The sequence below is a fragment of the Passer montanus genome, unplaced genomic scaffold, assembly GCF_014805655.1.
Source record: "Passer montanus isolate IOZ18808 unplaced genomic scaffold, ASM1480565v1 scaffold18, whole genome shotgun sequence".
NCBI classification, from domain to species: Eukaryota; Metazoa; Chordata; class Aves; order Passeriformes; family Passeridae; genus Passer; species Passer montanus.
Genome location: NW_024365381.1, coordinates 9,151,490 through 9,176,407, shown reverse-complemented (window position 1 = coordinate 9,176,407; position 24,918 = coordinate 9,151,490). Strand labels below are relative to the sequence as shown.

Sequence of the window (24,918 nt, the reverse complement as noted above, 5' to 3'; positions counted from 1 at the left end):
TACAGCTGTATTTTACATTTGCTTTCTAAAATTGAGGCTGTCAGTCTGCAAGAAAGTTGCCATATGACAACAGATTTGAACGGAAAATTTGTACGAAACACAACTGCTTGCTAAAGGGCCACCTACTGTGATATTTACCACAATGGTCTCATCTAACATCCACCAAGACACATCAGTTTTTTATTTTAAGGAACTTTTCTCTTTTTCCCCTAACTTCCATATAGGACATCTAGTTGGTGCAAGAAATGGAGCTTACTTTTAGAACTCAGTTCTAAACTGGTTATAACCAGTCCTTACCCATACCAGAACTCCCATCTTGAATTAGCTCAACAAAACAATATGCTTAGCTGCAAGTCCTCCCTCATCTGCTCTTCTTTAGTTACGTTTCACTGGCTGTTGTAATGAAGAGAAGTTACATAGCACATTTGCCCAGTTTATTGCAAGATGGCATTAATTATCTATTTCTTTGATGAAAAGAAACTCATCTAAAACCTAATCTAAGAACTCAGAAGGATTTTGAGGATAGGAAACTTACAGCAGCAACATTTTATTACCTAGACATATGATGTGAAGCTGTTCCCAATGCTCTTCGCCCCAGAACACACAGTCCATAACACAGTGTCACTAGGGGTGAGTCTTTACTTGAATCCAGTGGCTTGCAAGAACAAAAGAAAAAATAAGTTAGGTGAATGGAAAAAAGAAATGGCCACTGCAAAGGAAGATTCTGCCAGTAGTAAAAAGACCCAAACACAGCAGTTCTCAAGTGTGTGTAGGTGCCTACCACAGTAGTCACTCTTAAAAAAACAATTCTGATTCAAAGTCTGAGCAAGAGTTTTACAAGTATTTAAGAATACTTGTAAAGGTGAACACACATATATGATTATATGAAATAAGAAACTAAGCTAAACAGATGCATGCTACATTCCTCATGGTGTGTATCTTGCAGGCAAACTGCTGATCAGCTAAATTATAGGGTTTAGACAAAAATTTTTCTGTGAATACAGTGGGTTATCACTAGTTAGGAGTATTTAAGCCTGATTTACCTGACAACTTCCCTGGACTACAGCTTTAGTCAAGGGATTAGTTAGGGGAGACTTACCCTCAGTTCAAGGCCAGTAGTATAGCCAGGGTATATAATGCCCTAGCAAATGGCATCATTCAATTAAGTGATTAAGTCTGATTTTCAATACATAAACAAAATATTTCATGTTTCATAATTTTCTTTGGCTGTTGTTTGTCCTTTGACCACAGGACACTAAGTCTTACCTCTGTTAAGATAGGCTTTAACAGATCTTTTACCTCCAAAGCAAAACTGAACCCTTAAGTCTTGGATCCCTCATTAAACACATAAATTCCAATTATATTCCTGTCCCTTTAACCTCAATCAATTTCCGCTTATTCTCAAAGGCAAAGCTATTTTGACACAGTTATTTTGTAAACAGTAAAGTCAAGGCATTCCTCAATTCCTCATTCCATACAAACATACTAATATGCCTATTTAAAAGGTGGAAGGATTGTGGAAAGAAGAAAAGGTTAAATGTAGGATGATTGTCTACACAAGCCAACAATTCCAGTGGTCCAAGGAAATGGTATTATGTGATCACTGAGAAAGGAGGAGTGAGTTTAAGCTGGAAATGGGGATCTTGGGTTTTAGGGATTTTTGTTTTGTTGTTTAAGTTAGGGTTGATTTGTGAACACTGATATCTAAGTACGAAACATCAATTCTGCAGACATACCCCTCTGCATGTAGATGTCTAAGATTCAACTGTTTGATTTGAGCTGGCAAATAAAATTCATTAATGAAATGGTTAAACCGTGCACTACTTACAGAATCTATTAAATTCACATCTCAGAACTGGAAGATCAAAATAATTTTAATCAAAATACTTTAATTATACATATTTGTTTTAAAAATCAGCATTAAACCCATCTGCTAGTCAAACCAACAGGAAAAAAGTGACACCATCCTTACCTTTTCTCTTCGAGAGCAGCAATATTCTATCCAGTTCAAATATATCATACAGAAGCTCTCTCGTGAGATCCCTGCCAGACGGTGGTCATAGTCCTCATCGATATTGGGGTTAAATGTTGGGTCTACATCCACATAATTGCGGTCTGTGCACAGCCGCAGCCCCTCCTGCATTGTCTCATTAGCTAACCATTCCTCTAGCTTGGGGGATGTTGTGACATAATAGATGATTCCCTGAAACAGTAGCAGTTAAAACTATGAGTCAATACTGCAATTTAAAATAACCCAGTCAATTTCAATGTTTCAACTTATTTGAATTTTTTTGGTGAAAATTAACAGAACTGATACACAGTAGCAGTTATATTGCTCACAGGTACAACAGATTTGCATAGAAAACACAATACAGGTGGTGTGTAGGAGTATTTTTCAAAGACTGTCAGGATTTCTGTAGCCTACACTGAAGGAATAAGGAAAGAAAAAAAAGGATGGGATAGGATCCTCACTGTAATTTTTGCAGAAAATAAATACATAGAAATTTTATTTAGTTAACACAGAGGCTTAGATACAGAATTTCTAAAGAAATTTAAATTTAAAAAAAATCTAAAACACAAAACAGTTTAAGATCACTGTGCTAGGGAACACAACTTGTGTGTATGTGTGAGTAAGTATCTTGGAAATATATTAACCTGAAAATTTTCAGCTCCCAAAGAGTAGCTTATGAAAAATCTCTATTAGTACACTGATTACCTGAAAGGATCTGAGGCTACAGTCATCTTAGAATTGGAAGAGAGGGCTTGTTTCTTTTTTAAGAACTAAAGATGGGTTTGGACAGCTTATGAAGACCAAAAGCAGCTTGGCTTTCTCTAAAGAAACTAACCAACCAACTGTCTTTTATAACACAGGTATTGTATTTGGGTAACATTTTTGAAGTTCCTATTCCAGCTTCAGCTAGGAGGTGTCCTCTCTCTGATCTGGAGTACAGGGTCATTGTCCTGCTTATGTGCTGGACTACTGAGTCACCACCAGTACAACAAACTGTCCTCCTTTGCAGAAGGTGCTCATACATCTGTAATTATCACCTCACCCTATGATCCTCATGTGACAGACATTATGGGTTCAAGACATGGAGCAGTTCCCAGCCGGCCTCCCCCCACGGGCTGCACTGAGCCGAGCCACACCTTCACATAGTAAGTGGTGAGAATTTTCCGGAGATCAAAGACTTGGAGCATGGAAGCTGCACTGTTGTCAGTGATGCTGTAACCCTCCAGAACATACTTTGTTACAAGCACTTCCCAAGCCAGCCAACGCTGCCCAAAGGCTGCATTAAAGGAAAGCATGTGAGGAAGGTGGCCTGGTTCACAGCAACAAAAACCTTCATCTTCCTCTACACCTTCAGTGATGGCCTCTACTTCTCGTTGCTGACAATAAGTTCCTTAGAAGAAAACAGAGGAAGGAAGAAAGAGTTGAATGCTTTACATGATTGCTTTCTGTTTGGAAGACTTTAAAATTCAACCTATTTCCAGTAAATTCTTTTAACACTAAGTGAACTATCCACCAACAAACACAAAATATTTAGATAGCTTAATTTATCACTCTAGGATCCCATTTTAGTTAGGTTTCACTAACAAGAAGCCACGTTGCACTAAAATGGAAAGAGGGACTTAGCATCAAGTGACAGGAGCAAGAAGAGGCCCTGCAGCCTATTTTCAAAGCAATTTATTAACAGGATAGAACTGAAAACAACTTCAGTTTCTGAAGTAGAAGCCTACTTTTTAGTGTAGACAGCTATGGACATCTAAGACACTCACCTCTGAATTCAAGCCCCCTCAGCTGGAAGGTGACCAAGCCGTTTCCTATCTCTATAAGGTGTACTAGTGCATTGAGGTAGTCAGAGGCTAGGATGAAGCAGTCCCCAGTACTGTAGTTTCCCCAGCGACCCAGCAACAAGTCTCCACATAAGCTGTGCTGAAGGGAACGGGTTAAATGCTCATAGAAGATAGAATTCAGGTTGTTGTCATCTGAACCTGCAGGAAGATTGGATTTAGGTTTTTTCATAGTCGCTCCTCCATTTTTCAAATTATTCCTTCAGTTCCACTCATGCACCTCCCATCAATCTATTCAAGATAATAAAGTGCAAAAGCAAATGGAGCACAGACATATCTCAGTGATGTCTGTTGTACTCATTACCATGACATTGAGACACCCTCGAACAATACTTGGTACTTTTTAAATTACTGAAGAATAAAAAGCAAAACAGCTTAATGCCTGCTACAATTACAAATAAAAAGGTAAAGCAAGAACACAAACCTAAGAGTGAAATCAAAAAACTTATGGGAGAGCCTGAAGAATAAAGCAAGAAAGATCACAGAAGAAAAATTAACAGTAGATGGAGTGACAGATGTTGGCATGGTTAGAAAAGATCAGAGGGCAAAGTGATCATGAATCCTATAAAAATCCAATAAAAAGCCATTTACATTTGAAAATAAAGCCACTATAAGAAAACTCGCCCTAAAAAAAAAAAAGAAACCCACCAACCCACTTCCCAAATGCCCCCCCAAAACTCCAAACCAGCTACCAAAATCTAGCTAGGAGAGCTACCTGGATTCCGATCCAGCTGTGAAGCCAGTCTAGTATTTGAATGATCCACACGTTTTGTGCTGAAAAGAATAAAATAAAGCATAAAGTTATTTTAAAATAATTTTAGATGCATATTTTCTGCTCTTCTCATATGCAAAAGTACTTTTTGTCTACAGTAAATAGCCCAGCTATTTACTGCCCAATAGTGCAGATGGAATAATCTTGCAGTTTAGATCAAAGTGTATACATTTTCTTAGGTATCAAATTTTAGATGTGAGAATAAATTAAAACCAATTAAATCATCCCAGCTAATATTTCAGTAGACTTTAGTGAAAGATTAATTTTTAGACAGTTCTTTCATTATCTGAAATTACAACTATAATGCTTTAATCTAAGATTTGGAACATTAAATTTTAAACTGTTCTAATGTTAAAAGGGAAATAAGAAATACCAGAAATATCCATTCAACTTGTCCGACACTTTTTAAATAATATTTTATTAGTCTGATACACTATCAGCAAAAGGGAGCTTAAGAGAAATAAAACAAAAAGATACATTCTAACCAGATTCTTTTACTACTGATCCCACCTTGAACAAAAAAAACAAATTTTAAACTGTTCTAATGTTAAAAGGGAAATAAGAAATACCAGAAATATCCATACAACTTATCCTACACTTTTTATGTAATATTTTATTAGTCTGATAAGCTCCCTTTTGCTGATAGTGTAAGAGAAATGAAACAAAAAGAAACATTCTGACCTGAAGATTCTTTTACTACAAATCCCATCTTGAACTAAAAAAAACCCACTTACTTTGAAATAAAAAAAAAAAAAGAAACCCACCAACCCACTTCCCAAATGCCCCCCCAAAACTCCAAACCAGCTACCAAAATCTAGCTAGGAGAGCTACCTGGATTCCGATCCAGCTGTGAAGCCAGTCTAGTATTTGAATGATCCACACGTTTTGTGCTGAAAAGAATAAAATAAAGCATAAAGTTATTTTAAAATAATTTTAGATGCATATTTTCTGCTCTTCTCATATGCAAAAGTACTTTTTGTCTACAGTAAATAGCCCAGCTATTTACTGCCCAATAGTGCAGATGGAATAATCTTGCAGTTTAGATCAAAGTGTATACATTTTCTTAGGTATCAAATTTTAGATGTGAGAATAAATTAAAACCAATTAAATCATCCCAGCTAATATTTCAGTAGACTTTAGTGAAAGATTAATTTTTAGACAGTTCTTTCATTATCTGAAATTACAACTATAATGCTTTAATCTAAGATTTGGAACATTAAATTTTAAACTGTTCTAATGTTAAAAGGGAAATAAGAAATACCAGAAATATCCATTCAACTTGTCCGACACTTTTTAAATAATATTTTATTAGTCTGATACACTATCAGCAAAAGGGAGCTTAAGAGAAATAAAACAAAAAGATACATTCTAACCAGATTCTTTTACTACTGATCCCACCTTGAACAAAAAAAACCACTTACTTTGAAATATTTTTGTATTAAGTCAGCCAGTTCTGCTGTGAGCAGAACAATAACGAACACACGTAAAATACACCTATGAACTGTTCCTCAAAACCTTTTTATACATAAACTCACTTTCTGATTAAAATTGCACTTCACAATACCATAAATTCCATGTTTTAAAACACCAGAATGGCACACCACTATGGAGAAATTGCTTAAGCAGCTGAAGCAAATGATCCTAGTGTAAGAAACAGCTGCTACAATATTTCAGAAACAAGTTCAGTGAAAACTTTCAGTGCTTTATACTAGTTTTCTCTGGAGGAAAACGATTGCAGAAATTCACAAGTTAAAAAAAACCCAACCAAACACCCCAAACCAACATTTCAGACATACCTAGTCTATTAAAAACAAATTATTTAAAACTTTTTTGTTTCACCTACTTGTAGTCTCTTTCCCAGAATTTGACAGGCCTGGCATATGAAGTGATGAATATTGCACTTCCCAGAAAAGGATTCAGTGGAGTAGAGAAGAAAGCTGACACAACTGCTTGGACAAACAACATGGCAGAATCTGTAGGATAAGAGAATTAAGGAAAGCAAAGCAACAACTACTGTTTTTTAGCTTCTGTGATTGTGATCAATACAGACAGCAACACCAATGAAGAGCAAAACAAGACCTTTATGAATTTCTATGCAGCAAAGATGTCTGTAGTATTTCCAGCTATAAGGGGATTATTTTTTGTTTTTAAAAACAGAAATAGATGGAAATCTGGCACTAGACACGACAGTCATTCCAAAAATTCAGCTGAAAATACTAACTCAACACTCCATTCAAACCAGCCTACAGAAGTGTAAAATGAAAACTCAAGGACTAAAACCATGAGTGACTCCTGTAAAAGGGAATGACTAACAAAAGAAAAATAATGTGATTTTCAGAATTATTTCTGGTCCATGTTTTTCTTACATCAGGATGCTATTCCTGCCATTACCATATAATTCACAGCATTGCAACAAGGCAGAAAGTGTGCACAGCTTCTTTGTAAATACTCACTAGACAAACCTGTTCCTTCAGGAGTTTTACCCCATAACACAGAATCCATTATAATGCAGTACTCAGAAGTAATAAATACATGCCTTCAGAAGGTTTGCATTTTCAAAGGATACGTGGCACAGCAAAGGGCTGGGCAAAAGCATGGAAGGCAGATCCCCATGTGATCTGCCAGGGAGCAATGTAGGTATATACAAATCTCAATTTATAAAAGAGTTCCCAAAGCTACAGGGGAAAAAAAAGAGAAAAACAATTCAGTGTTTTCGCTAACAATCAACATGCCTTGCATCCTGAGGAATTTACTGATTATCCTGAAGTTCTAATTGATCTACCAGAAGCTTTGAGACTTCAAAAAAAGATGTCATTATAAAAGCAAGTAACATAAGATGCACTTGATTGTTCTACGTACAAACTCATGAGATGTTTAGAAAGTTGCATGTGGTTTCTCAAGCAAACAAATGTTTTGGGAAAGAGAAGTATTAGCTGCCTTACAGCATATCTATTACAGTACAAAAGACTGAGAATCTTCAAGATTACCTATCAGATAGGACTATCCATCTGTTTTCCCCTTTGGATGAACTGAAACACCTAAAAATAGAGTTAAAAGTTACCTTGCTGAAGAGTATGGACATGAAGAAGAGATCTAGCAGCATGGTCTCAGTAAAACTTTTGTAATCAAAAGTAAAGAAGAGCACTGTGAAAATAACAGTGACATACTGGCACGTTGGGCTACTGAATGATGAACGCAGTAACTTCAAGCCAGCTATTGTGATCATTAAAGCACCCAACCTGTGTAAGGAAGTCACACAAAACAGTTATTACCTGTTACCTGAAAGGGGTTTAAAGACCACTTAAGCTGTGCTGTCATGCAATACCAATATTTTCAAACTTTGATTTGGAATTTGGAACTTTTGGAATTGGGGGCAAGGGGTTGTTAATGATTTGTTTGTTTTTTTCTTTTTTTTTTAAGACAACTTCTAATTTTTTTTAAAAAAGGTTACTATCTAAATCTTTTCATCAGTACTCTCAAGTCAGTCAATATTCAAGATTATTTCTAAGCATGCCACTAAAAAAAAAAATTAGGAGATGAAATATCCTTGTGGTCTGAAGAGATACCTGGTCTTTAATTTAGGTTATGAATACTAAAATGCAAAAATGATAGATTAATCATCAAGAGGATGTTAATGAACACTGGATTATCATTTCCTGCACAGCTATACTGCTCTAATTTCTATTGAGGGAACAGCAATTTTTTTCAGACATAGCAACTGACATATCAAAGGGTTATTAAAAAAAGAAGTTACAGTAACATAATGGCAACATTCCCCCAAAGGTCTCATAGTGACTGTGATAATGAGCCCAAAGCAAGAACTTACTAGATGCAAGGATTAAAATTAAGAAAGCCAAAAAAGCCACACACCACCCTACAAAATTAATCTAACAACTTGCCTCCCAAAATATTTTCTGTTTAATTTCAATATTTATACTCTTTTGTTCTAAATGAATAGAATTTCAAATCCAAAAAAGACATCTGGTTACTGTTTCTTGGAGGCAAAAAATGCAGGGCTTATTATTGAGCTATCATTTGCTGAGATAGTCAGATACACTGCTCAAGGGATTATAACGAAGACTCAATTTAAGAAGCAGTGTGCAATTCCATCTGGATATGGATTATACTTAGGGGCTAGGAAGCCTGGGGAATTCCTTGATGCGAGAAGAAAGGGGCAGAGGGGCAGCACACTGGCACACCAACTCGGAGAACAAGTCTGAAATTTACATCTGATAAACTACCAGAACATATCAACACTGTCTTGACATTGCCATCTGGATAATCATATTATAGACTCCATAGTTCAACAAGCAAACTTATTGCAGTACTAGGTAATTCCACAACATGTCATCTTCACAGTGTATGCTAAGAGCTGAATTATTTATCTTTGCAGGAGTGTCCTGTTTAACAGTGTAATACTCCAATCAGTTAGCTTTATACAGGCTTTCAAATAAAGAAAAGCTTTGTTTATTCCTTGCCTTACTCTTAAGACAATACTATTAAGGTGTTCTGTCTTGACGCCAGAAGTCACTATTTAATTTCCCACCACAGCAGACATACTCAAGATTACTTCATAGCCTTTTCTACTTACTCAGTATCCAGTTTCTTTGGACTAGCAATATTCTTAGCGCTGCTACTAAGCTCATTGAGGACTATCAGTGGATAGATAACATTCTTCTCTACAAAAAGGAGCCAAATGTGAAGTTTCTCAAACCACATAACATGCGCAGCATCTGTAAAGATATATTAAAAAGAAGTCAGATGGCACTGTGAAATCAAAACCGTCTGGTTACAAAATAAGACTCTTCATCCAATCAGCTTGGAATAACTGGTTTCTTACAATGGACTTTGGTAGTTTTATTTAAGCAAAATAAAGAGAAGTTCCTGTCAGTAGTGCCAGTAGAGTTTTTGCACTGTTCACACAACAACAGGAGCTACTTGCTTACTGTACACAGAAGGAAACAAACTGGGTTCCATCTCTTCAATAATTTCAACATTGCTATCGGTGAAGCTGTTTGAAATGATGCCTTTTATCTCACACAAAAGGATGTTTTTCAACCCTATTCAATCTGCAGGACTCCTGGTTTACAACTCTACAATACAGAAGAGCCCACCAACACAAATGTCTGTCACTTGAGCAACTTCTTTTAAACCTCTCCAAGAATTGTAAGGTGTGTTTCAAATTATTGCAAATTAAGATAAAAAAATTTGTTCTACAATATAGGCTAGGAGATTTAATGTCAGAAGTTGTGGTAAACATTGATGCATACATAAAGGACACCAACTGTAGCTTTTCTAGTTTTACAGATTAAAGACTTCAGGCATACAGTTGCACTTTTCTAGATAAAGTCTGACATCATACTACAATTGCTATTCATTTTATCCATCTTTACATGCAGTCACTGGGAAAAAAAAATCCCACAAGTCAGACATCAAACAAAAAGACCACACTGAATTGCTGCTACAAAGGTAGAAAGTTTGCAAATCAATTCTGATAATTGCTCCTGAAAGCAGCAGAATGCTCTCTTGTTTTGACAACTATTTCAAAAGAAAAAACAAAAAGGTTTCAGTTGTTTCCACTTTAGACAGGAGTTTCTTAAGTCCACTGTTAACAACAAAAACATTCCAACAGTCAAGTCCCCAAAATCTACCAAAACATTCTGGAAAACTGATAAACAGTGTAACTTCATCTCTTCTGCATCTCTGGGGAAAGATTCCATGAAAACACAGGCTTTAGCACAAGCTGCAAGCACATATCTAAGCAGATCAAGTTATAAGACTAGTTCCTTGGTGTCTTCATCTATCAGTTGACCACTCATGCTATTTTCTGTTGTTAAACATGTCAACAATACTATTAAAAACCAAATCAGTGCCAGGATCAAGTCTCCACCAGCATTCACCACAGCTAATCCTCTAAAACCTCTGAAAATTTGCTATGTTGAGGAAATGCATAGTGAAACACACTTGATCTTTATGAAAAATCATTGAGGCAATCACAAGCACAAACTCTGCCACTCAAGATTTTGAAGACTATGCTTTAATGGAACTGCTCTGAGATAATGTTAACACTCATATTATCATCATCAGTTAAAATGCCACAGAATCAAAGCATGACGAACTGAGAAACAAATACATTTATAGATCAGACGTAATAAAATTCCAGTGGTGAGAAGAGTAAAGAAATTAAGTGTATCAGTAGGTAACACAAACTGGTCAGCAGCGACAGCAAGTTCAAGGAAGTGTTACAGACAATACTTACTCCGGACTTCAAACTGATGGTATTCCTTGGTTTTCAGCAGCGGGTGAGAAAAGCAATGCCAAGGAAGCTGCTTTCGGAGCTGAGGCAGAACATAATGGGTCACAAAGCCCACCGTACCCACCAATGCATAGAGAACATAACTTAAAATAGGCTAAAAAGAAGAATTGAAGAAATTAAGATTTGTGCTTTATAAACAAAATAAAATATTACTTTGCTAGTGTATTTTCCAGCATATGGGCAGGTGCTCCTGCAATACTAATGTATCTCTTCATGAGAAACTGTACTACCAATTTTAAGATAAAACAAGAAATCCTGTGAGGAAAAAAACCCCTTTGTATCTAACAAATTTTCACTAAGGTGAAAGGTACTTTCAAGTAAAAACAGTACACCAATATTCTTTCACAGTCCATTGCTTCTGACCCATATGCATTTCATTTTATAAAGGTATTATTCTCTAAAGGCTGAACGCAATTTACATTTCCATCTGCTAGATAAAAGGAGGTATAAGCAAATCATTAGTTTCACATTCACTTGAGAAGGCAAGAAGCCTCCCACTAGACCAATCCCTTCCACAGAAGTAAAAAAATACTGTACAATTAACAAGAGATGATGGTTGGATTTCACAATAATGCTTTCTACACATTAAAATTTTCTCTAAATTTCTACGTAAGTCTAGATAATTGCAAAATTGTGATTGCATTAACTTGTCATAAGCTTTGTGAATTCCATGAACCCCAAACCTATTGAAATATACAACTGGTGAAGAGCATACAGCCAAGTCTCTCAAACATGGGGGAAAGCAACATTCAGGTGCAGTGCTGAAATCCAGCTACACAATAATAGAAGGGATATTTTCCTCAGAAAACACAGGTACACTTGCTTAAGTAATGCACTACAACATAAAGACATGAAATTACCTAAATGCATATGCTTTTTAAAATTAGTTTCTTACTTTAAGCAGCCTGTATTCTAAAATACAGGTCAGAAATTTTCATTTGCCTTACATAAGGCTATTCATAAGCTAGTCAATGGTTCCATAATAGGAATACCAAAATAAGAAACTCAGTAACTGCAGCTCTTGAGGGAAATGCTTTACTTAAACTGAAGCACAGGATCTAGTCCCATGCCATTTTCATCAAGAGCTACATACACACATTACAAGTATCCAAAGTACTAGCTACACTGACAAGTCAAAAACTTGAAACTCAAATGACCTTTGAAATCCTGTAAATAATCATTCCAGTAAAGGCTTACTGCCCTATACTATAGTCTACAAAGAGCCATGCCAGCATGGAACTGCTGAGTCAAGGTTCAGCCCCTCAAACTTTAAGCACTAAACATTTTAAACATTTTTTAGAGTTTCATTTTTCCTTATTTCAAAACAATTCTGACACTATTTGAGATTGATGACTCAAAAGAGGATGTTTTGTGTCAGAGGCTATAGTGAAAGTCTAAAACATAGGACAAAACTAGGAAAGAGCTAAGAAGATGATCTTTTGAGCACCTAAAAGTGAAGACCTTCAGTCAGTCATGCACTTATCACTCTGTATGTTTAAATACCATCTAAAATTAGCCAGAAGACTCAGTGAGCTACCAGAATACACTTTATATCACACCACAGTATTTGCATGCAGAAGGCAAATTGAAGACACGAGGTAATGTCTTACCTGTAAAACTGTAAATACTGTACTGACGTGAATTGCAAAATAGAGGACACCAATGACTATACACACTATCAGGTCAGACTGCAATCGTTCACTCTGTGGAGTCAAAATAAAATAATTTTAGAAAATATCTGCTTTGACTGACCTCTTAGAATCATTAAAGTTGGAAAATATCCCCAAGATACTGAGTGTAGCCTTTCAATACCTGCTTAATACACAAATGCAGTAACAATGAAACTGATTAAAGATTTTTTAAATTATGCTAGTGTTAACTACTTCCACTGAAGTTATTTGAAATTTCACAAGATAAACCTTAAAGCTAAGAGCATCAGTTCAGCTAAGTGAAAGGGAAAGACTCATAGTGGGGCAAGACAAAAAAAGATATCAAATGTATTCTCTAGTCCTGGACTGTGATGTGGTGTAAGGATCCCCTGATCAAAGCACTGGAAGGGACAATCAAATTTCCCATTTATAATCTAAGAAGTGTTTAAGCTATAAGGCAATTAAGAGCCCTGGAAGAATGCTGCTGAGGCCAAGCTACCAACCAGGTGAAACAACCAGGCTCTTTAACCCTTTTCTGCCTTCTTTGCAGAAGGCTACAGGAGAGCTTTGGAATAACACCGAGGAACAAGTCTGAATTTTCCATTACTCCTAAAAAATGAAAACAAGCCAGTGATACCGGCAAGCCCCGCCTCAAGACTAGTAATGCCAGGCTCAGCCCCAAGACTAGTAATGCCAGGCTCAGCCACAAGGGGGCAATGCGTACTTAGGGCCCTTGCAAGTCGAAGCCTCAAGTTTAGGCTTACTCCCACTCTGTAAAAACAGCATCAATATTTCCAGCCCAGAAAATCATTAAAGGATTATCTACTCCAAAATTGGCCAAATAATTACACACAGCAATTATTGCTGCAAAGCCTTAACTTCTTGGGCTACAACTTACTGTTTTTTTTCATCAGTGTCCTGATTTTAAAAACCACAGTAAGAAAGACTATCAAAATCCTCAGCTCCTCTGCCCCCTTGGAGACTAACACCACGGTTTGAGAGCTAAAGAGGAGCTTGTAGCTCCTATCGTAACTCTTTCCTGCTAAATGTTAAAATAATTGCAGTTTCTCTGCGCTAAATATTTATTTACAATTTCCACACACTGCACCTCATCATGCTTCTAACTGCGGTATTATGAAAAACCCAACTATACAGCTCAGCCTAAAGCTGAGCCCTACACAACGCTAAATGAATATTCAAGCTTCTTTTGTACAAGTTAAACATACTAAGCTTCTTAAGTCTCTCACTTCTACATTGTCAAAAAGAATAATGTTTAAATATTCCTACTCCCATAAATATTTAGAGTGCATTTGTACTAAAAATTCAAAGTAGTGTTTAAGTAAATGGAAAGGTTACATTTGCTTCCAAAGAAAGTAAACAAAACAATTTAGACCACCCAAACAAACCACAAAAACCCCCCAAATATTTCAATTTTTAATTTCCACTTCTGGAACAGCAAACACAAAGCTCTTCCTCATAATTATTAGAAACACTGAGTTAATATAGTTTTGCCACCATTAACTCTTTCCCACTAACTTCTACACAAAAACAAACATCATCTATTATTATCCATGAGATAAATAGAAGATCCTCAGTGATACTTCACTGAGTCCACACTAGGGAATTCCAACTCTCTCTGCTCTTAAATAACTTAAAATTGCAATTTCAGCATTATACTCGTAGGTGTAGCACATGAGTTCAGCTGCAGATTGAAAGGAAATGTTGTGATATCCACTCTAACTAGAACCATGCTAAGTGACAAGTGTGATCTAAGAAGATCTGGACGGATGATACATAAACCAGCACAAAGCAAATGCTTAAATGGAATTTGAAAAATTATAAAAAAGCCTACTTACCACAGAATTTCTAAGCTTCTCAGGTAAAGGATCTTTTACTTCAGACAGAGGATCTTCAGGGTTTTTGTCTTCAGAATTAGGAAAAAATTTTGATTGCACTAAAGAGCTTAAAAGAAAGACAAAAAAATCCCACTGAAAAGCATGTCTTGTTCTATGTGGTTTTATAATAATAACAGAGTCAGAAGTTCTATTACATATTGACCACAAAAAATTAATTTTGGTACATCAGTGTTTTCACATAGCTGAGTGAATTACAGAGATTCAAACTTTATAAAATAATTATTTCTCTGGTGTGCAGAACAGTGACTATTAAAGAGCAGCAGCCAGATGTTCAAACTGCAGTTTCTCTAGTAGCAGCACTGAACTGAATTTTAAGTGAAATCGAGCATTCATGAAACAAAACTTGAACTCATAAATAACTGAACAGAAATGTGCAAAATTCGGAAGTAGTCCATTTGGCAATGTCATTTAAAAAACCATTAATTCTTTGGTTTAATTCAACAGAAACAACAAAAGAAACCTATTCTAGCCTGTTTAATTAATGAATTAGCCATACTGACCAAACTTCTAAATTCTTAGCAGCCTTGCTGATACTAAAGCTCAAAAACCTTACACCTAAGCTTTTAGAAGCCCATGTGCAATGTTACTAGTCATAACAAGCTGTCTCACAACCTCTCAGTGTGATTTTTTTTTACAACACCCTACAAAGTGCACAAACATTATTTCATTTTATGGACAGGAAGATCACCTGATCTGAATGAGCCCTACATCTTCAAAGGAAATTACATATTGCAATGCATTACAATGCTTAACTGTGCCACAGTCAAACATGACCATCCAGGCTTTAGTTTTTTGAAAGAACAAAAGAACAAGTATCCAGGAAAAAGAACCTCATATCAACTGAACTAAGAGTAATTGGACAAGGTTTAGTGGTCAACCCAAAGATAAGAAATTTCCTCTAGTGTAAACACTCATGAATCATTAGTTTTGTTGTTCACAGAGGAGGTCCTTCACTATCTACTCCAAGCCACTATTTATCAAATTCATCCAACGTTATGGCTACATTTAAATACAAGTTCAAGCTCTGCCTCACCTAGGTATGTGGCTGAGCTATTATTGGCTGTTCTGGGGGAGGTGCTTCTCCTACTGGAACTATTTTGTTTTAAATGTATCGCTATTAACTGAATCAAACACCCTCAGCATCAGATCTCTATTCCAGCACAGAATAACATGAACACCTGTTTCCGCATGCTATATGGGAATACTTGTCATGAAAACATATCCTTATAATTTAAGACAATTATTTCATCAAGTGCTTGGAGCACACATTCAATATAAGAATACATCAACAAATGAAGTGGAAGTATTCAAGAAGTCCCCCAGCTTAAACCAGTGCCTTGAGCACCTCTTTAAACACAAAAAGATGGCACCTGACTGACATTTTGGAGAAAATCAGCAGGCAGTTAAATCAGATTTTGGCATGAAAGTGATTTACCACAAGTCACAAAAAAGGTCATTGTTAGAGAATAAACTAGATGCAAAATGTGAGAATTTCTAAGAATTTGAACCAAGAATATACTGGTTTTGATTAGTGCTGGTGAGTACAAGTTCAAACACTACTAAGTAGTAACATTATTTGTAGTTTTTCCTTGCAACTTGCTTCTTCATTGAGGAAGAGATACAAACTGGGTCACTTACAAAAGTACAGAAGGGTCACTGCTTTGTCTGCTGAGATGATACGATATTGCCACTAACAAACCACAAAATATGGAGAAGAGAACTGGAATATGCTGCCCATCCCAGGAATCCTGGAGACAGAAACAACATGTTACTAAAAAGGAGACAAAGTACACACCACTTTACCTGACATACAAAAATTATGTAATTAACAACTCCACAAAAATAAACCAGGGCTTTTTGTACAAAAACATTGCTCCACCTTTACCTATGTCTAATTATAGATCAGAAACACTAGCACAGTGTACATCCCTCAAGTCTACACCATCTTAATCATTAAACAGTCATTATTTCTCATAACCTTTATGAAACATTTCCTGCATTCCTTGAGATCACAGGCTCTTAAGAGCTGTATTTAGTCACTTCTTAATTTTGAATGTTACATGTACTCAACTCAAGACTTATTTTTCCTAATATGTTGAATGCAGATTAAACAGTGGCTTTATTTGGGTTTTCCTGATCTGCACTGGATCTACAAAGATGAAAGAGTTATTCCTTGCTAAAGCTTGTTTGTCTTAAATGGATGTGTTTACCAAAAGCTAATGAGACAAATGCACAAATTCTCAGAAAGCTAATCATGTCCTGCAGGTGATAGTATCATGGGAGTAACCCCTCTAGGAACCTTCTACTCTCTGTGATAAAATGGAAAAGCCAGCTAAATCTCAGTTGGACCCACACATGCTACAATTCACTGTAAACTGAGCATGTCTGATTACTGACAAATACCTGAAATGAATAAACAGAACCAGCATCACACTCCATACTGCTTCCAAACAACATTTCAAGCAATGAAAACAGGGTGGGTGTGGGGCGGTGTATGGGGGTTCCTTGAGAAGCCAACTCTTTAACTCTCCCCTTCAGATAGGCACATACCTTCACTTTAACACTACAAACTATTTCTTGGTTTCTTCTCAAATAAATATTAATTAGAAAATACTATTTCACTTTTGCAGCACCAGAAAAAACTTACACAAGCCACTTTGAGAGGTTAACATAGAAGTACATGCAGACTCTGCTAGAAACAAGTCTCTTGCATGACATTTTCAAGAATTGATATAGAATAGAAATGATAGTAAATGTCATGTGTTTTCAATCAAAAAAGCCCATTAGAGCAGGCACAAATCACACACCTTTAAAAGCAAAAAAATCTATTTTGTTCCTGCATTACATCTCCTCTATTGACATCACAGCTAAGCAAGAATAAAACCCTAGTAAATCAAACTAATATTTCTAGTTCAGTAGTTGCATACTTTAGTTACTTAATACAGAAAGAAGCAGAGAACAAACCCTAAAATATGTTTACTGTGCATAAAGTTTTTCTCACCTTCAGGGCACCATAGCACAGTCCATACAACAATGCAACTGCCACAATACTACAGATAAAACTGTAAAGTGCTGCAAGCAGGCTTGTGGTAGCTGAATATTATAGAAATGAAAAGAAAAAACATGGTTATCTTCTGAAGTTAGAATACAAAATACTTCAATTTGTTTAAGGTATCAGCCCTCTAGTTTCCTCTGATGAAAAAAAAATAAATAATTCAAACCAGAGCAGCTACTTGCATTTTCCCTTACAAATAATTTTTATTAAAGCATTTTTGTGGCTTTTTTAATCTCCTTAGTTATTGAACAGCTTTACCATAGGAATAGTTAACTGCAAGAGAAACCAGTTGATGAAGAAGTGACAAACTTACTAGGCCAGTAATTCTATTTCTCAAAAATCAATCAGAAGACTTTTAGGCTTTTTAAAAACACAATTAAAGTATTCTATGTTTAGAGGGTAGGAATGAAAATAGTGTAGCCACTAAATTTTTTAGCTAAGATACTGATCTTGGCTGCTCCACATCTCATACTTTTGCCACTGAAAAAACACAGCACTCACCATTGCCACCAAAGACATGAATGTCCAGCTGTTCACAGAGATACATCACAAATGTATTCACCTGAGGCAGGAGACCAATGAAGAATACTATAGGGAAACATAGTGTAAACACTACAGAAAAAAAAAAAGTTTAAAAAATGGTGAATATGAAAAAAATAGCATGGTAATATTTTTTTCAGTTTAAGTTCTAGGGTATCACACACCCCATTTAAACCCAAGATGATTTAAGTATTTCTATTATAAATTTCTAAGGAAAATACATATTATGTAAAGTCCTACTTCAGTGACTCAGAACTGACTGAATACATAGGTCATACAAATCAATAGTACTTTCCTTTTAATTGCTGTAGACATGGACACAAGCCAATTCAGGCTTTCCATTTTTATTTAGCAAAGATCAGCCAGGAGTGTTTACAGATCAGACTTGTAAGTTTTCACTCACTGCATGTAAGACTAATTGCCCGTCTGGAGTTGCAGGAGCAACCTAACACCAGCCACTCTGACATACGGGAGGCCAAGCACTCCACCTCCAGGCTTTCTGCTACTAATAGTATCTGACAAGTTTCCCCATTTTCCCACACCACTTCTGAACATTCCAATCCTAAATGACTGCGTTTTCTGTTTGGGTTTTTTCAACAAGAACAGACAACTGTATGAATGATGAAATCACCTGCAAATTACAGGATTTCAGAACACAAAGATAAATGAATGCCACCTAATTTCAATACAGAAAATGGTTATGTCTCCACGTGTGCATATAATTTACTTTCCATCCCAAAGAATAAAAGATGCAGAAATAATCTACAATATGCAGATATAGCAGTTCAGATCTAATTCACAGGAAACAGCAGATTACAAGTTTTAAGCTCTAAATTCTAAAGGATAGAAGGATCAAATAACAAAAATAACCCTAGCAGACACAATCTGGCAGTTTAGGCAGGATTTTCTCCCATCTTATTGACTTGTAGCTTCAGTGACCAAAAGAAGAAACAGACTTTAAAGTATCTTGTAAAACACCACAAGTCTCAAATTTAATTTTCTAATTTTAAATGCACAGAAGGGTTGGACACTGAAGGACATCACACGAGAAATAACTACAGTGAGACAGATAATGAGAACCTGATTTTTTTCCCAACTCCATAGCAATGCTAAACAACAATATAATTTAAAAACATGCAGGTTGCAAGCCTGGGAAAAACAATGAATCCTGTATTTTTACTGACACTAATTAGAAAATATAGGACTACAGACCAGCTCTTCAATATCTGAAGAAAATACTTTATCAGACTTCTCAAGACAAACCTCTGTTTCAAATCATTACTCAAGGAAGACAACACAGAGGGCAAACACAATATTCTGTCACTAACAGGTTAAAAAGTTGTTTCCCAAAAGTCTGTAATCTAGACTGTCTTGGGCCCATTAGAAACAAAACTACTACACAGATCTGGGAACACACAATTTTTAAAGACTAGTCCAACAAAAAGCCAATATTTATGATGCTTTTACAAACCATAACATCCTTGTTTTCTAGCAGTGACCAAGTAGGTGAAAAGATAAAATAATTACTATAAATGTGGAGTAGATTTAGAGCAATTGATTAAGTGCAATAGGTGGAACACAAAATAAAGCATTTATGCTAGTCCTCACTTGTCTGTTGGCAAGGAGACAACATTTACATTATCTAAATACAAAGTTCACCTTGCCCTGTACCTGTTTCTTCCAGTTTCTTTGCCTGGGAACAGGAAAAAAGGCAGCTGAGATTTTTACCTAACAAAGTATGTTTGCTAGCAGCCAGCCTGGTCTGCAGCACACACAAAGCTTTTTGAAACAGTGCTTCAGCAACATTAAGAGCTGCTCCAAGGGCAAGTGTATCATGTGGGGAGTGGGGTCGGATGTGCAGAGCAGGTTGGCGGGGTGGTTTTTTTGTTTGGTGCTTTATCATGTTGGTTTTTGGAGTTTTGCTTTGGGTTTGGTTTGGTTTTTTTATTGTTGGGGGAGTTGTTTTGTTTTGAGTTTTTTTGTGGGGGAGTGGGCTTTAAGCTGTTCTGGTAATTTGATTTTTTAATTGGAAGAACTGCTAAGAAATATAAAACATATGCTGCTGCAAGATACCTGAGAAGAAGAGTAAAATACACAAGGATCAAAACCCGCTCAGAACTTTTGAACTAAGAAGTTTTAAAAGCTAATGTCAAGATGGACATGGCCTGGTGAAAATGCCACCATATCTTTTAGAACTGGTAAAGACTCACTCTTCAGTACTTTTAAAAAGTACCTCACTTCCACAGGAGGACATACCACCTCCATGTACATTTATGTATTATGTTATGGGGATATGAGTGTAGTTATGGCAATGGTTCCACATGGTAGAAAAGGGAAGAAAATACTTCAAAAACTGATTGAGCATTATCAAGAGAAATTAAGCTAGTTTTTTATCGTGAATGAGTCAAAAGTATCTTCTATCTTCTTTTTTAATTACTCACACAGAATCAAGTATGCCAGTACATGAAGGGAACCAAAGAATTTGTTCAAAAAGCACCTTTGAAAATGTCTGGACAATTTCTGTTCATAAATATGCAGCTCAGACATTTTTCCTCTGGGTATTTAAATCCAGAGTTATTAGCAGAGAAAGTTGAAGAAGGAAGCAGAATGAGGCATAAAATACAGGATGTTCCTAAAATCAAGTAATAAAAACTAACACCCTAAATGCTTCAGTCAGTAATTCTTATTAATAAATTAAAATTTTAAAAAACCCACACTGAGACCAATTTCTCATTTTTCTTGGATAGAAAATGGTCTGGGGGCACAGAGATGTAACATTTAACTGCTGGAGTCTTTCACACACAGGTATTTTGATACAACTGAAAAGCAAGTGCATTCAGTTTAGATGAATGGTTTTCTTACCCCACCCAAAGCAGGGATCCATAGAAGATCATCCAAATAACTTTGTTCCATTAAAGCAATACATAAAGTTCCCATGATAAGATGGTCTTCAAATGTTTATGTCTCGCTCTCCTTTCTATGGGCTCTGTTTGAGACTACAGGGCTGTTATTATTTTTATAACAGGGAAAAGGATTGTTGTTTTGGAGTTTATGTTGTTCATTTTTTCATTAGATTTAGGGGGGTAATAGAGTTAAATGTCATCAGTATTTTTTATACACTGTGCTGCTCAGAAAACAATGAGATTACCTCAAAATGGAAATGCAGCTCAAAAATTGTATTTTTGGTACTGCTGATTGCTGATAGGCCTGTTCTGAGAAGAAGCACATTAAATAAGATTTAACCTGTGTATCATGTTTTTTAAAATTGTGTCTGTACTGTTCTGCCCAATTGCTAAATACAAATAACCTGACTTAAGAGAGCTCCTACTTATTTGCCACAAGCCCCTCCAGAGAGTGTGAAAGAGTCCAAATCAAAATGTTGTTTTAACTACTGAGCAGCTAGGTCCCAGCAAAGGGAAGTGTATGCAGATCCAAGTTAAATAAGCAAGTTCAAGGATAAGGGCTAAGATACTAGATAATGAAAAATTTTAGTAGAGGGCATCTCTGCCATTTGTTACAGAAAAGCTACAGAAGGGGAAAATGTTCCCCTAAAGTTCTACTGTTGTAAAGCAAACAATTCAAATCCATTAAAAAGCTACTCACCTATAACTAAGTCCCTGGCTGACAGCAGCAGCAATGGGTTGGTGAAAGCCATTCCATACAACCTGAATCTTGTTGTAGATATGTTTCTGCTGCCATAATCCAACAGCCAAATCAGACCACAACACAAACAGAAATATACAGGCCTACTATAGGCTATGATACGATTGTGACCCTGTTTAAAAAGAAACCACAAAACCACCAACATTTGTTCATTATTAGTGGAAAAAGTAACTTTTACTTTTCTGCTACAGATACCATCAGAATCAAAATTAATCACTGGTCATCAACTAATATACTGTGACCTCACCATAGCCTAAAGTTTTCTTCATAAAATCCCTAAAGCCTTGCCTTGCAGTGATACCAGTCTGTGCTTTTTGTGGCTTTGATATAACAAGGACACAACAGTTAGATTAAGTTAGACTAAGCTATATATATCCTTAGTCTCAGCTATATTTTATGCTATGTTGCTTGCAGTACTAAATGCTAGAGAAGCTCTGACTAGGCTTTGTAAGCAACTGAGAATAAATCAGTTTTAAGGAAAAAGGGATTAAAGTTTATTACTTAGATACTGCTTCTGCTGGATGGGGGAACAATATATATAGGTGTTCATCAAAATACAACTTCTTACACAAAAATAATGACTTGCTGCAGAGCAATAATGCTTTTAAACACCTTATATAGGACATCATCTTATATAGGACATATATTTTGTCTTGGCAAACTAGGAGATGCACAACAGAATATAAACATACTGTGCAATACCAGAACATTAACATGTCTGTGCTCAAACATTAATGTTCACTAAAGCATTGCAAACTCAGCTTATTAGAGTGAAAAAATAAAGCAGTGTGCACACTAGGACAACTGAATGATCTACAAGACTAAAACAGAACATCAAAGCTGTATCAGATCATACCAGCAGAGCAAATTACATCATTAAGAATACTTCTCAGTACAATTGCTAGAATAGTAGAGACTCCTCAAAAAGCTTATCATGACATGGCTCCCTAGTGAAAGCTAAGCTCAGAACAGGAGGACATGATTTGCTAAATACAAAAAGTACAGCAGGGGGAAAGTGTCAGGTCCCTTCTCACACACTAAGACAATTACAAGCCTTTTGTGCCTTGTAAGAAGGAACACAGGAGAAATGCCAGAAAAATCACACGAAAATGATTAATTCTCTGTGGGAGTTCTGCATCTGCAGGGTTAGTACAGTGGCACATGCCCATGACTTACATGTCGGGGGGAAGAAGAATCTGGCTGAACGCTCTGAAACCAAAATAAAAAGAGGAAAGTTACCCAATCTACAGATAAGTCTGTTCACATCCCTACGGACATCATCTTGGTTAAAGCTCCTTTAACAATCTCTACAATTAATTTTACAGTTGTCAAGCCACATCACAGCCTTTATATCACAATGTCGTAAACCATTAAATCTACTCAAAGAGTAGATGTCTATAACCACAATTCTAAAAAAATCCCCAAGCCCCTTATTTTCAGGATTTTTACTGTTTTTCAACAGCATCAGGAACTTTAAATCTAATTTCCATCCTAACAGTCAAGAAATAAACGATCATTCTTAGATTACAATAAACCATTATCAGTCAAACAAAAATTAATTATCTGATTAAAAATACGTTTAGATATAATTGCCTCCTAAGAATGCTCTGAGTTGTAGATGTGACAGAAAATTAAAAACCTAATCAATAAAACTTCAAGTTCAGTTTGTAGTTGGTTTTCAACAAGTAAGAATGTGCTCTTCTTCATGCACCAAAAAAATGCATGAGAACAATAAATAAAGGATTGTTTAACGAGCAAATGTAGAATCATTCTAGTGATGTGCCCTTGCATTACCATCTATTAAACTTCCCATAAGGCCAAGTTTACTCATTTCTCTATAAATGATAAGCATGCACATTTTTCCTTAAAGCCATAACTAACCTGCAACACCCAACTGCATATATTCAAACTTCCCATAAGGCCAAGTTTACTCATTTCTCTATAAATTATAAGCATGCATATTTTTCCTTAAAGCCATAACCCAACTGCATGTACATCTATTGCTTGCAGAAAGTAAAGAGAAATTAAAATACCTTCAACAGTGAGTACTGGCAACTGGCTATGACCAGGCAAAACTGGAAGACCCAAATATCCTTGAAAAAGCCCTCTATTAGAAGTACAGAGCCCAGAAATGCAACTAGAATAGCTAGGATGACAGCTAATACGTTCTCAAGGATCTCACGATTCCTGTTTCAAAGGGAGAGAAAAAAAAAAGAAAAAAAAAGGAATTTAAAGCTAACTATGTCTAGAAAAAGCTGTGAAAGAACACTTAGAGTCAAAAATTAACAAGGATTATGCTACTGGTAGCAAAGTAGTTAAGAATAAATTTGAACTTCTACAGTGTACTAGCACACTGTCCTTTAGCAAAGCTAGGAGCTACCAGGATTTCAATGACAGCTGAAAGCAGTTAGTATCTTATGGAATTTTACTTTAAACAGCAGAAGATAATTTGAGCAGATAATTTTAGAAATAATTCAAATGTTCCACCAGAAGCATGTCTGTAACATAAATCTATATTCAAAGCCTATCCAAGATGATGATAAGCCTAAGAAAAAACACAAGTATGATAACTTACCTGTATATATAATCTGTCATTCATGATTTTCTAATGAAGAAATTAAAAATACTCTTGCTTGTGTCAGATATGCCAAATGGAATACAGATAAATCCCTATGATATTGTTAATGCTTTGGAACAGAGTTATGAGTATTCCTCCCTGGACAGAATCATTACTATCCTGTTTATTTCAAGGAGGTTCATTACCAAAATATAAATACTCTGCATATTCCAAAAGCTGATAACTGGTGGATCACCTTAATTTTATTCCTCTAGGTAAATGTACAGGGACAAGAAGTCACAGTATTAAACGATTCTTCAAAAAGATGCTTTGGAACAGCAGCAAATTCTTTCCGTTTACCAAAAGACTAAGTGCATACCAGATTGTAGACCCTTTAATTAATTTCTGGAGAAGGCTATACTCTAGCTTTAACGATTGGCAATGAATCTTTCTGTTTGATCATTCAAATATGTTACTGCCCCATGCAGGCAAAGTGAGGGTTGGTTTTCTGTTTCCTTTTTTGATTGCTACAGAAGAAAATGAGAGTAGCCTCCATTATTTTAGAAAAACTACATACAGTACTATTCTTTCATTTTTC

The 24,918-nt window shown here is 35.9% G+C and overlaps 1 protein-coding gene across 9 annotated transcripts in view; it reads right to left on the bottom strand.

Annotated features, from left to right (window-relative positions):
- PCNX1 (pecanex 1) overlaps window positions 1-24,918 on the bottom strand; it is a 90,011-nt gene that overhangs the window by 17,597 nt on the left and 47,496 nt on the right. For 8 of the 9 annotated variants that reach the window (XM_039705576.1, XM_039705570.1, XM_039705571.1 and 5 more), the window contains 18 exons: window positions 23,797-23,950; window positions 22,940-22,972; window positions 21,704-21,875; window positions 18,062-18,172; window positions 17,507-17,598; window positions 16,144-16,253; window positions 14,446-14,551; window positions 12,551-12,643; window positions 10,884-11,034; window positions 9,216-9,357; window positions 7,686-7,863; window positions 7,191-7,299; window positions 6,468-6,597; window positions 5,456-5,514; window positions 3,778-3,993; window positions 3,148-3,401; window positions 1,973-2,203; window positions 555-655 (listed from right to left, as the gene is read on the bottom strand). In XM_039705576.1, coding sequence (XP_039561510.1) covers window positions 555-655; window positions 1,973-2,203; window positions 3,148-3,401; window positions 3,778-3,993; window positions 5,456-5,514; window positions 6,468-6,597; window positions 7,191-7,299; window positions 7,686-7,863; window positions 9,216-9,357; window positions 10,884-11,034; window positions 12,551-12,643; window positions 14,446-14,551; window positions 16,144-16,253; window positions 17,507-17,598; window positions 18,062-18,172; window positions 21,704-21,875; window positions 22,940-22,972; window positions 23,797-23,950 — 2,442 coding nt within the window. Of the gene's footprint in view, window positions 1-554; window positions 656-1,972; window positions 2,204-3,147; window positions 3,402-3,777; window positions 3,994-4,567; window positions 4,627-5,455; window positions 5,515-6,467; window positions 6,598-7,190; window positions 7,300-7,685; window positions 7,864-9,215; window positions 9,358-10,883; window positions 11,035-12,550; window positions 12,644-14,445; window positions 14,552-16,143; window positions 16,254-17,506; window positions 17,599-18,061; window positions 18,173-21,703; window positions 21,876-22,939; window positions 22,973-23,796; window positions 23,951-24,918 lie in introns of all 9 variants that reach the window. The other variant, XM_039705568.1, reaches the window with a different exon arrangement.